General features: G+C 45.6%; 1 protein-coding gene across 4 annotated transcripts in view; it reads left to right on the forward strand.

Annotated features, from left to right (window-relative positions):
* Nucleotides 1-15426, forward strand: part of LOC8026235 (chitin synthase chs-2) — a 73987-nt gene that overhangs the window by 49539 nt on the left and 9022 nt on the right. For all 4 annotated transcript variants that reach the window (XM_040222999.3, XM_040222998.1, XM_029991521.2 and 1 more), the window contains exons 13-15: nucleotides 6392-6759; nucleotides 10494-10694; nucleotides 13758-14152. In XM_040222999.3, coding sequence (XP_040078933.1) covers nucleotides 6392-6759; nucleotides 10494-10694; nucleotides 13758-14152 — 964 coding nt within the window. The remainder of the gene's footprint in view (nucleotides 1-6391; nucleotides 6760-10493; nucleotides 10695-13757; nucleotides 14153-15426) is intronic.

A 15426-nucleotide genomic window follows, 5' to 3' on the forward strand; every position in this document is an offset into this window, starting at 1 on the left:
GAAGCCCTGAGAGGCTCCGGTGCAGCGTTCGTGCGCATGCATTGGAGTCAACTGCGAATTCTAAGAGCATGCATAGCCTTGCCCGTGCTCCATAACAAAAGTGGGGATGGTTTTTTTGTGGACGCCAGAGAATCGCCGCTTGTCTTGTAGGAAACAATGGATAAACAAAAGCATGTGTCCCCACTTTTCAATCTGGATCTTGAGGCAAATAACATGCAAGCAGGGCTGTGGCAGCATCTCCTTTGTACCTGGCAGACAATGAAGTGAGGGTGTGACCGCAATCTGAAAGAACAACTCCGCGGGTACCTTGCATGTGCGGTATCTTAGAGTGCACCGTGCCATATGGTGCTGCGAGTATGGAACGGCCACAACTTGCGTGCTATAGCCAGCGGTGACTGAGTTAGTACAGTTTGTAAAGTTCGACGTACTGCATGTAAGTGTTCCATGCACCTATCGGGACTGCTGCACAGTTGACAGGGATGCCAAATAAACAGACGAGCAACACTGATGCTCAATGTTAGGAGCTTACCGCTAGCTATTACATCATCAGTGTCAGGGGCACCAGCGGAGGCCAAGGGGCTGCCGGGTTGTGCTGGCTCCTGGCTAGCAGGCAGGGTCACGGTCTGTGCCAGGTCAAGGTCCGACAGAAAGTAGGCCGGCAGCGGCTGCAGCGCATGGCGCTTCCTTGCGCAGATCATGTTTGGGACCTTTGGGCAGGCCGCAACATCTGCAGGCAAGGATAAGGCAATTGTTCACGCAATTATTTTATAAGCATTACATACCGGCTGGAATTCTGTCTAGCACAGGGCACAGCTTACACTGTACGGAGCACATAACATGTCAAACAACCAAGAGCTCAGCTGGATCAATAGCGGTCACTGTTTCTACCCTTTGGTAGCTGGTCTGGAATGTTGTAGCCAAATAGCGATTGTTGCAGTTCTTTCTGAGACGAAGTGCATTCAACAGCCACCGGCGTATAAAAGAAGGGAACAAAGTTTATATCCTTATTCAACATAGTTTGGCACACAACAAAAGGTTTGTCCCAAGCGAGCCAATCAGAGTACACTTCTCTAGTAAAGAGCTGTCACATACATTTGACTTCAACACTTCAATCAGTTCACAGGGGTTATAGAGTCTGCCACCTGCCATGTTACTGTGAAATCGACTATATTCGGTGCCATCTTAGGCTGTCCATACTTGCCTAAAGGGCCCTTTATTAAACATAATTATATTTCCGCATTCATATGTGTTTCCATTTGTGACACGAACGATATGCACAGCTGCAACTTCTTACAAAGCAGTTGGCTCAAGCATATTACGACCGCAAACTCCTGACAAGGCATGTCCAACTCTATCTGCTTGAATGGTCACTAGGAAGCTGCCTAGTCAAGCAAACACGGTGGACAGTAATTATAGAGTCCTTGCACCTGACGTCAGTTTTCGCTCAAAATATTTCTAGAATTCATGTTGGTACATTTTCTCCTATGTTTTTCTATGTGCTAAGAGAGTGTTTTCCAGCTCGCTGAAGTCCTCTTGCATTGTGACCGACTGTGTCAGATAGAGCAGTCGGAAATATAAAGAAGCATCGTCTGGTACCGTTCAAACACACTGCTGTTATTTAGAGTCGAGATGAGCTGGCACTTCAACGTACGACAGGAAACATGCAGAGCCTTCACTACTTTCCACAACGAGAGAGCTGGATTAAAAGCTGTCATTTGGGGCCATCAGAGATGAAGGCAGCAGAGCGACATCCCCTGGTGCCTTGAGCAGCAAGCTAGCTAAGCCAAGCCAAATCCTTGAAAAAGGCAGTCAGTAGGTTTATATGCCACCTATTCCCACTGCAAATTTAATGACGGACGAGAATGTTATACTTTTTCAGTTTCAGTGATATCCTTGATGCTACTTAACCGCACGTCGCAAAACCTCTTTTCGATTGCAGTCCATTTGCGTCGTCTAGCCGTTGAGAGATCTCATGTATTCAGACAAAACATTGTTATTATGTCTGCAGCTCTACAAAATCTGACATTACGATTGCTTGAAGCTCCGTCTTTTTCTATGAGAGCGATGATTGCTTCCGTAGGTCACGTATTTCGCCATGCTCACTGGGTAGCACCGCTGTCCACAAATCACCAGACGCCACCAGCAGTGACGTAGCTCACGTGAGAAACGACCCATGTATACAGTGATCACAAGCAAGAATATAAGCAGGGAAAAACAACTATTGCAGAAAGAAACAAAAATAGGCAAATAACATACACTTCGGAAATGTCCTGGTTGGAAAAAACCGGGGAGCTTTGTCCTCGTACTTCTTTCTCCCAGTTTCGTTAAAATGAGCGCCGCATATTCTGCTGTCAGAGGTTGGCGTCCACAGAGAGAACCGTCCAGTGGTACCTGCATGCAAAAGAAGCAGTTAGCACCATATTAAGATTCACCCATTCAACTTTGGAGCAAGTGCAACTCAATCTCAGTGGTAAGAATGGATGCAGCAGCCGTGGCGTCTGAACAGGGGCGTCAGTAAACTATCCGGGCAAGGGGGTAGAATTCAGTTCTCCTCCTCCCCCATCGTCACCCCACCGCCTTCTAAACACTTCCAGTACCATTGTGCAGCGGGCACTAAGAACAAGCACATAGTTTATGCCTAACAAACCTGGAGTGGATGCACGCTGAAAATGATAGAAGCACTGTGAGAGTATCTTTGCTTTAGCTGTAGGGTAGTGAGATGAAGCGACATTCCTGCGATGCAATCAAATATTGGTATGTCGGTGCAGGTGGAAGTGGCCAAGAGAGTGAAAAGGGCACATGCAACATCTGGGATTCTTTGAGATTGTCTTTTTTGTTTCAGTCGTATGTTGCACTTATAGGTCAAAAATAATGAATGCTATTTTTATTTTTAAAAAAAATGTGTTTCGCAGGTATGTTGTACATATGGGTAAAATGACTTGGGCCACGTCGGACAGTACACACACTGTACCTTCCTGATCATTGTCAGGAAAGTGTAGATAACAAGTAAAAAAATATGGTAAATACCTTTCCTGTTGATTCGCTGTACCCAAATGTTGCGTAGATGGCTGTTCTTCGGAAAGCGATTCCAGGACACATGCTTGGCAGTGAGAGTGGTGTGGGCACAGCCCGGTACACAGCAGGTTGTACCGCCCGTCATGTGGCTTCTGAGGGTGACCTAAGAAGATACTACATTCAGCTGACATCTCGAATAGTGAAATAAATAAGTGAAGTGACCATCAGTTTCAAAGTTGCAGTTGCTGACATAACTCGCTTGCTAAGGGCCCGCTCAACTCACAACCGCTGTTAAGAGCGATTGTGAAGCTATGCGATGTACTACATACGCATACCAGCCGCGACGATGAATCACCGGCGCTCGCGGACGGTCAGCGAACGCGAGAAAAGTGACGCCGCGCGGACGGTTGTTGACGAGCGCTGCCGAGGCACGCCGACCGCTGGTACAGCTTCGCAAGCGTCCGAAGGGCAAAAAGATCGCAACGACAAAGCACCGTCCCGAATGTTGAGCACGCAAGCAGTACTCGATATCCCACGCTCACATTTCACAGGGCGAGCGCATCACGAAGCGAAGGCATGTCGGCCTTCGCTTCGTGATGACTACTTTATTTCTCTGCTTACAGCGGTGACATTTGTAGTGATGTTCGAAACTGCTCTCTCGCGACCGCACACGAGTTAAATGAACGGCCTAGGAGCGGGATAGAGCGTAACGGCAACAGTCAGTACTCACCCCGGGAGCGGCGAACGAAGCGGCGTGGTGTCCGTCGACGGCCGCGTCGAAAACGATGGAATATGCACAAAAACACGTAATATACAGAAGAAATACAAAGCGCTGAACGAAATAGATACACTTATGAACAAGAAAAATACACTGGAGTAGATAAAAAAGAGGATTATTAAGTATAAACAACGAAGATGAAAAGTATGTCTAGAGCGAGGTGATGCGATTCCAACGGAGAGCAGCCAGACGACGGGGGCCGACAGAACACCGATCCCAAGATTCCTCGCGCGCGCGCCGGGGCGCTTGGGAGGACTGCAAATGGTCTATTCTAATTCCACAGCGCAGACTTCATTTTTAGGCCTAAGCGGATGTTCCGCCTGATCATTCGCTGAGTTGATTTCGTAGATCGCAGAGATTGGCTTTTCGAGTGTTTTGCGAGTAAGTAGACGCGCAGGCATTTCTTAGAGTGTATGAGGATGATACCCATTCTGGCGGATAGGCAAGGTTGCAAGCGACGCACGCAGTCGATTGAACACTGTAAAGCCACACTCACAGTTCTCGCACATCGAATACCAATGGCACGGTATCTCCCCGCGGACATGATGACAAAACCATGTGCGGACATGCCTCAACCATCTTCGAACCATGTTCGCTTCATACATATGCGGTGAGCAAGTCGTCTGCTTCTTGCCGAGGAGTTGTGATGACGTCAAAACGACGGCCAGCTCTGATTGGCTCTGACTGAAGGATAGCAGGTAGTCCTCAAGGCGAGCTGCCTCGATGTCTACCTACTGTATTTTTTTTTCAGAACCGGTCAGAGATCGGAGTTCTGACGTCACCACAAACCCTGCAAAAGAAGCAGACGAACTTCCCTTCTGCAAATGTATGCTTCCAACACGTCTGCAGACCGTATTTTGTATGACGTATAAGCGGCGCGCTCGCGGCTTTAGGCAAGCGCCACATGACGGGTGTTTTTCACAAGGAAAACAAAATCATCTAGGCCGTCAAGTCAAATGAGCGTGTCCGACCATAACTTAGCTCGGTAAGCGTCAATGTCCAGGCTAAAGCTTCCGTCACTTAACTAAGTAGGACATTTATACGATATTAACGCATTCAAATTAGTCAACGTAATACTTAGACGACGAATTTATTAATTCACCGACAATAATCGGTCACATTACTGCCCTAACCGTGCGTGACTGTGAACGTGCACTGCATTTGTTCCAGCTCAATGAGCAGTTCGAGCATTCGTAATGAGCAAAGAAATCATAGTTATTTATCTCCCTTGTTCGATTGCACGTAAACGTTGTAGACGTGTTTCAAGTCCTTGGCCATCAGATGTGAGCTTTCATTGTGCAGATCCTCGTGGTACAATTTTTCAATTGACCTTTTCCGTATAATTAAATTAACTTTTGGACTAGTGGGCTACACATCACGAGAATAAAAAAAAAGCGCAAAAGGCAAGTGGTACAAAACAAGACAGGACGAGCGGTTGTTCTGTCTTGTTCTACCACTTGTCCTTGTCCTTTTGCATTTTTTTGTGTGTGTGTGTGTGTTTGTTTTTTTGTGACCTTTTTTTAAGAATAATTTTCCACGTGCGTGTGCTATCCTCCTACCTAGCGGCAGAAGCTCAAATGTGCTTTGGAGAAAATGGCAGTGGGTCAGAGTAAACAATAGCAACGAAGCTGTTTGTAGCCGTTCCGCACAAAAATCTCATATTTAGCAAGCATACCATGGTGCTATAGGTCTCTGGAACAGTCCGCATCTTTTGTAACAATACACGATGACTCATTGCAGACAGAAAAGGAGAAATAGATATTGTGAAGAGATGAACTCTTGTAGAGATGACACTGGCTCCTTCGTGTTGGCTCATTACATACCTTGAGATCACGCCAGCTTTTGTAGAATTCTAGCTAAGAGCCGACGACACTTACGACGGCTGGTCTTCTAACTGACACAGCCGACAGTGAACAGCCAAATAAATTATTTGCTACTCCCGCTGCAGCTGCTAGGTTCCTTCCTCATAAAAAAAAAAAAATAGCAAAAGTTTCGGCTAGGTGGCGCAGGCTACCAACCGATTCAAAGAACTCAGCGCAAGCGTTCATTCATCCATCGAATGAAGTTATGTTTTCGTTTCAATCCGTAGGGAGGAAGGTGCGCGCACCAGGTTGCGAAGAGGCGCCACCGTTACACGGATTGTAATTTTTAGAAATATACTTTTAAAAAGCTTAACCTTCATGTTTTGGAGGTCAGAGATCAGTTAACTGTTGAAAAGCAAAGTTCAAAATAGGTGGCGCAAGCCACCACCCGATTAAAAGTGTCCAGTCGTATCCGCCCATTCATCCAAAGTTCCTGAGGCTGTAGTCACACCGCTGTACCATCATACAAAAGAAACGGTGCTCGCATCAGACATGTGTCCCACAATTTTCCTCTGACAAGTCTTACGCATGTACGAGGCAACAGATTCTATCACACCGGTTATAAACTGTGCAAGACCTCCATGGTACGTGTCCCCATGGTACGGGCTGCAGCCTATTCGCGGTGCCGCGGCTCTCCAGAGCCAAAATAAAAATAAAGACGTGTCTTCAAACAAGCACGCAAGAGCAGTGCGAGTCCTTTATGCCGCTAACCTCGATCTTCGATCGCTCCCAACAGCATCGTCTACCGCGACGATTCCCTGGTACTCGACGATCCGCTGCTTTTCGACACGCCGTACGGCGGTCGGGTGGAGTGGATCATGCCCGGCCACAACAAGCTGGTGGCCCACTTCAAGGACAAGACCAAGATCAGGCACAAGAAGCGCTGGTCCCAGGTCATGTACATGTATTACCTGCTGGGCCACAGACTAATGGAAATGGACATCAGCGTCGAGAGGAAGGACATCCGCAAGCAGAACACCTACATTCTGGCTCTGGACGGGGACATCAACTTCAAGCCGGAGGCAATCTTCTACCTTTTGGACCTCATGAAGAACAACTCGCAGCTCGGGGCAGTTTGCGGCCGGATTCATCCGGTCGGCTCAGGTACGCTGATAGCACTTAAAGGGCAACTCGGATCGAAAACGAAACCATAAGAAATTACTAGTATCGGTTTAGTGGCCCAAGTATGATCACTGCCGAAATGGGACGTCAAAGTGAAGCCGCCTAAAACCAATTTTATGCGACCAGCTGCTCTTTAGCAGGTGGCGAGCGAGTTAGCTTTTAATCGAGCAACACTGGGCGACGCGTACTGCAGCACCACTGTGACGTCTCGTCGCGGCCGTACAGCTGATATCAGTGTTGCCATCTCTGTCTAGCAGGTAGTTTTTGGTTTTGCCGTATAGGCGCTCAAAACCAGACTTTGACCCGTACCTTTTTGTAAAACTACATACAATATTGAAGGAAAGAAAACATTACACCTCGTAATTCAGGGCATACATGGGTAAATACTTCCAAAATGTCATTTAACTACAATTGCAATTACTTTGCTTCAGAAGTAGTTTAACTACAATTACAAATATGACTACGTGAAAAGTAATTAATTCCAATTACAAATTACTTTTAAAAAGTAATGAAATTACCTTAAAATCACTCATTTCTGAGAGCGACCTGACTTGGGCCATATAACTTTAAGCGAGTTGTGTAGAATGCAACGTATTTGTTCATTCTTTACTCCAATGTTCACGTATTGTGTTTTTTTTCATGAATTCTATTAAATTCAGGATAGAACTTGTCAGTATGGGGCAATGAAGTACTAGATTCTTATATTTCTTGTAAATAATAATATATTAGTTCATATGCTGAAAGACGCCAGATTGCTGAAGAAAAAATTGGGTTGACAGACTTTAGTTAGCCAGGCAAATAAAAATCTGACAGTTAGTCATATAGGAATATTTTACAAGTGCTAATATAAAAGAAAAAAACCTACACGCGCTAATACGACCACCTTCACCATGATATCGTAAATTATTTACATTCAGTTGAAATTATAATAACTCAGATATATATAAGTACCGAATCGGGGCTCCCGAATCATTGGTGATAATATTCACAGGTGCGAGGTCAGTCTCCAAAGTGCTTATGCAAATATTATCCAAAGTAGAACCAACAGGAAATAAACTTGAAAATAATACAAAGATACACATATGCGACATTGCTGAAAAAGGGACGTAAAGAAACTGGCAAAAAATAAAGAAAAATAACTTCGTAGACAATTAAAACTCCCAATCTCGGCTAAACGCTGAAGCTCAATTTTTATTTTTATATTAATATATTTGGCATGTTTACACTATTGTTTTCTGCTCGCACAGAAGATGGCGCTACACGGCGCCGTTGAGGTAGGCTCCAAAGAGGATCGTCTCTCAGCCCGCAGTGTAAGCAACAAAACAGCAAACAATGCGACGCCATTTAAAGTTGTGTCTGTGTGTGAGTGTTTCACCAGAGCTAGGCTGCTTGTGCGGGCGTTGAGGCTTTCAGAGAGGTTCCGTCGGCGCCGCAAAGTTTCGCAAAAGTAATTGTCACTGTGTCTGACATATTGCAATTACTGACGCCAGAAAGTAATTCAATTACATTTACAATTCCGTTTAGTAATTAAGTACAATTACAAATTACCAAGAAATGTGATAAAATTACAGTAATTCAATTACAGTATTTTAATTACTACCCGAGTAGGCCTCAGGTACACTGACTGAGCTAAAAACAGTCGTAATCCCAAGTCCGAAAATATTGGCCGCAGTTGCCCTTCAGGCCACGGTCCCACCGACGTATACGTAACACAAACGAGAGTCTTCAGGCTATCCGAAGCGTGTCTCTTCCATGCAGGACGGTTCAGACAAAACCGGTAGAACAAAAACCGTTTTTAGACGTGTTCTAAACACGCATAACGCCTTCCAACGTGCGCAGATAATTGTCATTAGAGAGTTTTAGGGAACCGTCTTTGCACATTCGAAACGGTATACGAACTGCACATGTGCGAGCCTCCTGCTGTAGCGCGTGTGCATGCGCATGCGCATGCGCATGCGAATGTGCAAAAACGGTTCTCTTAAACTCTCTACGAAACAGGGACTTTTAGTAGACCGCTCCGATGTTTCCTATAACAATGGAGAGTTTTCGGGGACCGCTCCGATGACTCCGGCAACGATACCCTATACTCCGCCGCCGCCTTTGGGAATGCATCGTATCGTTAAAGGGTATCGTTATCGGGGGTATCTGATGTACCGGAACGATCTACTAAAACTTTCTAATATTTAATCCTGATGCGATGCACGTACTCGATACATTTTCAAGGCAGCAAATCTATAACGTACTTGCGTTGGTTATATCGAGTAAAAGGTAACGTAGCTATAGACGTTACTAATTACATCTTCTTTCCAACGGAAACTTTAAAAACATTACACTTCATATTTTTTTTTCAAGTGATGATCGAATCCTTGCTGTTATCCCACAAACCTTTAAATTTCGTGGTCTCCTTTTTACCGCGCAAACACTTCCATGTTATAAACACCCCAACGCCCACGAGCTTTGTCTCAGTGTCGACAACACTGTCGCCATCAATGGCAGGTAACGCAAGTAACAGTAACGTAAAAGTAATGCGCGTCACTTTTCATCGATAACGGTAATGAGTTTCTTTAATTTTAAGCTGACGTAGGTCGGCAACGTGTTCCTTCTATTTGCAAGTAATGAGTAACCTATTTCGTTGAAATAGGGGTTACTGCAGAGGCGAGCTGGTCAACGATCATAGCAAAGAAAACCTTGAGACTAGGAACAAAAAATGAGGACAGACACAACGCCGTCTCAAAACTCAGAAAACTCTGAGTTTTGAGACAGTGTTGTGTTTGTCCCCCTTTTCTGTTCCTAGCCTCAAGGTTGTTCTTTTTTTTTTTTCCACTATGGCTATTTTGTTACTGTTATTTCGGTGACGCCTACAACACTGACTGATAGCTCTTAAACTCATAGGTTGACTGTTGAAGAAGAAAGAAAAGTCAAATTTGGGGGGGGGGGGGGGGGGGGGGGGGGGGTTGTGTGCCAAATAGATGAAGGGTATCTGGCACGCCCCAGCGAAGGAATGAGGACGAATTTTGACCACCTGGGGATGTTCCGAAGCGCAGCCGAAATCTCCGTTACACGTCGGATTGCGGGCACCTCGGTCGGGATTCGAACCCGCCACCTAAGCACTGAAGAAATAGGAAGACTGAAGATCGGTTGAACGACATTTTAGGGCCAATATGTCACCTTCATCTCACGATCATAAAGCAATAACTCGGCCATTCTCACGCGTGCGTAAGGCCTGAATTAAAAGCGAGCTGATTGCGAAATACACTATACCTGACGTAGCGTAAAACTGGTCTCCGTTCTTGAATGCAAACGGTGTCAAAAGAAATCTGGCTGATTGGGTTAAAGCTAAAGGTGAAAAAACAGCGAACCCTAAGCCCTGAATTGGCTTCCCAATATTTCGGATCCAACTTCGTTCTTGTTCAGGATCAAAAAATTATCATCATCCCGGAACAGCAGTAACGTAGGAAAGCTGCTGCTGTTCCAGGACTATCCGGGTTTAAAGAATGGGCTGAATTCCGAAACGTCGGAACCGGAACGCTCTTGAACGCTTCTTTATTTTTATAGCTTTGTTGCAGTTCGCCTATTTTTTTAACCTTTCGAGTTAAGGTACGTGCCATCCAGTGATCTTGTTGATGCTGTAAATTCTCTATGTTCCTGCTCTATCTTTTAAGAAATAAGAAGAGCTAAAAACATTCTCGCAACGTCACCGCTGGCTTGCGTCGCAGGAGCCATGGTCTGGTACCAGAAGTTCGAATACGCCGTGGGTCACTGGCTCCAGAAAGCCACGGAGCACGTCCTCGGCTGCGTCCTCTGCAGCCCTGGCTGCTTCTCGCTCTTCAGGGGAGAAGCCATCATGGCCGACAACGTCATGCGGACGTACACGACCAAGTCCGAAGAAGCACGCCACTTCGTGCAATACGACCAAGGTAAAAGTCACAGTCGCGGTGTCCGTCTTGTTGATGGTGGTGGTGGTGTTGGCTTTAACGCCCCTTAGGTTAGCTAGCCTGTAGTGCTAGCGTTGGCAGGAGATGAGCCCTGACAAGGTCTATTTCTGGGTCATCCTAGGGTTCTGCTGAACCTGGGGTAAGTTTCGGGCTACAGTCGATTAGGAAGTCCCGTGTCCCTGAGAAACTCTAGCAGTGCCTCGAAGGTTTTCGGGCATTTTTTTTCATTGAGCCCCGTGGAAACACCAAATCACTTATCTCACCCCCGATGGCCAGCCTATTTCACAGCGTCTCACGACTCCTGTGCTGCACTGTTTCCGTCACCTGACCGCTAAGGCTCTAGACTCTGTCGTCTTCCCATTTTCTGGAGGTAGTAGTTGTCCGTGCAGGCCGTCCTTGTATACTACGGTGTCTAGAAAATGCGTCTTGGACTGGTGTGTTTAGCGTCTTATCCCACCCGTACATCGAAAGTGGTCCCGAAGTGTCAACAAATGACGTCACAAACGCCGCAGTGTCACGCTGTCGGATGTCACGATCCTGGCGGTTGGCGCTAGAAGCCCCGGCAAAAAAGAGCGAGCGAACACGAGTGTCGTTGTCGTCGAGGAGTCTCAACTTCTGGCTGCTAAGGCTTCCAAGGACATTCAAGCTGAAGAGCAACCTACACTAGAACAGGCGTCTGCTACATCAGGCACCGCTGCTGTGGTACGGTTAGAATCACGGTCGCCGACATCATGAAACTTCTATAACGTCATCAGGCGGAAATCAAGAGATCTTTTGTAAGGCGCGCGCTAAACGCCCCAGTAGGTGAGACGCGTTCCAGACACCACACCTGTATACGAAGGCAACGCAGGGGCGTTGTTTCTGTCCACGCTTGCCCTGCAAACATCGCTCTCAAAAGGCCCGGCCAGTCTTCATTGTCTCCTAGGTGTAGGCGTACACTGTGGTATGATAGAAGAAGGTTCCGAATACTAAACGCCGTAGCAATCACAGCGACGCAGATTTGATATGAGGAAAGAATAACGGAAAACTGTAAAGACGCACCGTTTTCAAACTTGAGACGTCCCTTCAGGTGGCATCTATATGCCACTGCTTTATCAGGCTTGCCGTGGACACTCAAGACTCGCGATCGGTATGAAGATGAACGCGCGATTGTCGAACACTCGACTACTACTGGCATCCTCACGAAGAGGCGGCCGTGGCAACGTGTGTGTGTTTTGGGAATCAAGTTTGGCGAGACGCGAGATAAGGCGCGCACAACGAGCCGGCTTCCTCCTTACAGATTGCTGCTGGGTGTTTCCACGTCAGATCGTGCAATGATGGTCCGGGTCACATGTTCTATATCTATGCAAAAAAAAATATATGTTAAAGCCATGTTCTATATGCGAACGCCGTAGCTAAGTTTCTTCCGGAGACACAATTTCGAAGCTCGAGGCGTGAAGATTGCCAAGGTTTCGCTATGGAACTTCGCATTGCCGTCAATTTCACACCGAAGCAAGCAAGTAGTAATAATATATTTTTCAATGAATGTTATAAAATGTTTACAACATCTATAAAGAATAGTAAAAATTGTAATAACAAATTTTATGCAAAAACGTTTACGAAAGACATTAAATAAGCACATTTTAGAGACACATTCACAAAAATATTTACCAACGAACTACTTCATAGAAAACAACGCAAAATATGTCCAAATGATCACCTTTAAATCCATTTCACAAATATATAAGAAAATATGATTAGCCATAATTGCAGTTCTGTTATCAATGCAGAAACGCAGCTCATTGAGTAACGTATGACCTCCTTAAGAGAAAAAACAACAAATCTTCACTCAAATTGAGCTAGCTTGCCTCCATTACAGTGGCTTTGCCGCACGACGTTGACTCCAAAGAGAGATTTTCAAGGACTGATGAAGGCTGTACAGCGGTATTTTGTATAATATTTTGTATACACGAGGTAAACGTTTCATAAAATAATATGAAAAAATAGGACCACGTGCATGATTCGGTGTGATATTGACGACTGTGCAAAGTACCATATCGAACCCTTGGCAATCTCCACGCCTGCAGTTTACACGAACATAAAAAATATGACACGGACTATCATTGTACGATCCGACGTGGAAGCACCTAGATACTTCTGGAGCTCCATGCTACGAAATCCGGCGTTGTTGTCTTCTGTTTTAGGAGGATCAATAGAGGTTAACTGTAGTCCTACCAAAACCACTAAACGTGTTCGAAGTATTATCACCGGTGTACACCGATGCACAAAGTGTCCACCGAGTGGTGGTGTAGGATTCACACCCATGCATATGAGGTGTAGCGAAATCATACTCATCTAGGAAAGTGTGGACAAACAAGACTTATATAAGCCACTTCCGTTCAAGCAATCAGGAGTCTGCGGGAGGACCTAAAAATTAAATCCTTCGGTTGCAAAAAAAAAAAAAAAGTGAGGCACTTGTTTTACGAAGTTATCTCATAGCCGATCAGAGCAATACCGAAATCTACAAAAAAAAATGTATAAGCGAGTCCTAGGAAGCAACATGTTGAGCTCCATGTTAACAAACCGCTAGATAGTAAGACAACCAGAATAGACCACTGATTTTCCAACGACCCTTCAACGCCATGGTTGAAGCATGAATCAGTCAACACTGACTCTCCGAAAGTCCTCTACACTAAAAAAGCGAACGCAGTGAGCAACATCAGTATTCTTCCTGCCTTCGCGTGGCGAAAGCAAAATCCAAAATCGTAATCTACCACGGTACGTACCATCACGTGCAAAACGAGCTGAAACAGTCCTTCGAGATGCTTTCGCGTACCTGTCAGGTGTGATCCGAACTAGAAATGCAATGGAAAGTTGAGGCCTTATACTTCGAACTGTTTGACAGATTAAAAGATAATAGTATCTTGGAGGGACCACATACGTAGGAAGAGGCCGGAACGGGTGTTTCCGCTGCCCGCGTATGAAGTCAACTTGAAAAAAAAAAAACTAGAAGTATAATTCAACTAAAGTACCGTTGACAATGACTAACGATGACCGTCGCCACAGGCGAAGACCGCTGGCTCTGCACGCTGCTCCTCAAGCAAGGCTACCAAGTGGAGTACTCGGCCGCGTCGGACGCCTACACCCGTTGCCCCGAGTCCTTCGAGGAGTTCTTCACGCAGCGACGTCGATGGACCCCGTCGACCATGGCCAACATTCTGGACCTCTTGATGGACGCCAAGCAGATAGCCAACAAGAACCAGGGCATCTCCATGTTGTACATGACTTACCAGACCATGCTCATGATCGGGACCATCCTGGGGCCCGGTACCATCTTTCTGATGCTTCTGGGCTCCTTCGTGAGCTGCTTCCGCGTGAGCAACGTTACGGCTCTCCTCTACAACATCGTGCCCGTGATGGGCTTCACCATCGTCTGTTTCACCTGTTCCCAGAAAGTACAGGTAAAGAGCAGGACAGTTTTTGTGCAACCAATGTGACGTAACCGTCCTGCAAAGAATGGTGTCTGCAAACTGTCCTTCGTATGATGTCTTTGCTGTGTTGCCGCGGCTTCAGGACAGTCAAAGAGAGTTTTGTCGTCGACGTCTTGCGGCCTAAAACTCTAGGTGAGACATTCTGAGGTTACTTGTTTAATTACTACACCTCTGTAGTGATTATGAAACACACAGTCTGGAGAATAAGCATTTTGCAGAATATGCTCGAAAATACATAATTTCCTAATGGCTTTTACAGCGGAGCTCTTAAGGGCTATGTTTCCCCAGAATCGTGTCCCCCGAAAAGAAATGAAGACACCGAACTCTGGACACCTACCGCCATCTATGAGCGACGGCGGTAAGCCACGTATCTGGTTGCCTCCGTCGCTCATAGATGGCGGCAGCCTTTCCACTCTGTCTTGCCGACTTGAGGCCGGCCATTACTGTCCATTGTACAGATCCGCTGGTCTTCCTTCTTCACAAGAGTGAAAAGGCTGAAAGTTCTTTTCTTGCTTTTGTCAATTCCTAGAGCGCAAATGAAACAGAGTACAGGATAACCGCTGATGAACACCAAACAGTGCACAATAAACTCCGAGAACCAGAATGTCCGCATATAATAAAGAGAGAAAAAAAACAGTCTAGGTTGACTGTGTGTACAATCATTGGCAATTCAATAAGCCTCATTGTACGCAGTGAAGGACCACCAATCTCTTCGGAAGAAAGGAATGACAAGTCTCGAAAGCTAGTGTTGTTTGCCCTGTTTTCCGAGTTCGCGTGTACGATGCATATAACAGAAACTTTGGCAAAATTTATTGTTGCAACACTTTTTTAAGAAAACCAAAATATTCATTGCTCGTTTTGTCTTGTTTTTTTTTTTCTTCGTTTTTGTCAATTTTCTGCTTGTGATTTAGTTATTTTGGAGCAGCTCTTGGAGCAGCCAAATGTTAATTTTGGGGCAGCAAAAATAACTTTTTTGGAGAACGAGCGCGCACACTGCATTTTCATTCATACCACTACAAATATTATGTCCAACCAAAAAGGCAATTTTCACTTTGCCCTCTCACTTGCGTGCAACCCATTTTTAGCATCAATTGCACAGCAGGAGCGATTCCCTCAAAAAAAGAACTGGCGTTTAATTCCGTGGGAAAGCATCAGACACGGTAACAAGATGACTGATGAAGAACAGCACGAGTGGCTGTGAATGGTTATTTGAAATACTGAATCCCACTGAAAAAAATATTTTA

The sequence above is a fragment of the Ixodes scapularis genome, unplaced genomic scaffold (assembly GCF_016920785.2).
Source record: "Ixodes scapularis isolate PalLabHiFi unplaced genomic scaffold, ASM1692078v2 PGA_scaffold11__112_contigs__length_91849675, whole genome shotgun sequence".
In the NCBI taxonomy this organism is placed as follows: domain Eukaryota; kingdom Metazoa; phylum Arthropoda; class Arachnida; order Ixodida; family Ixodidae; genus Ixodes; species Ixodes scapularis.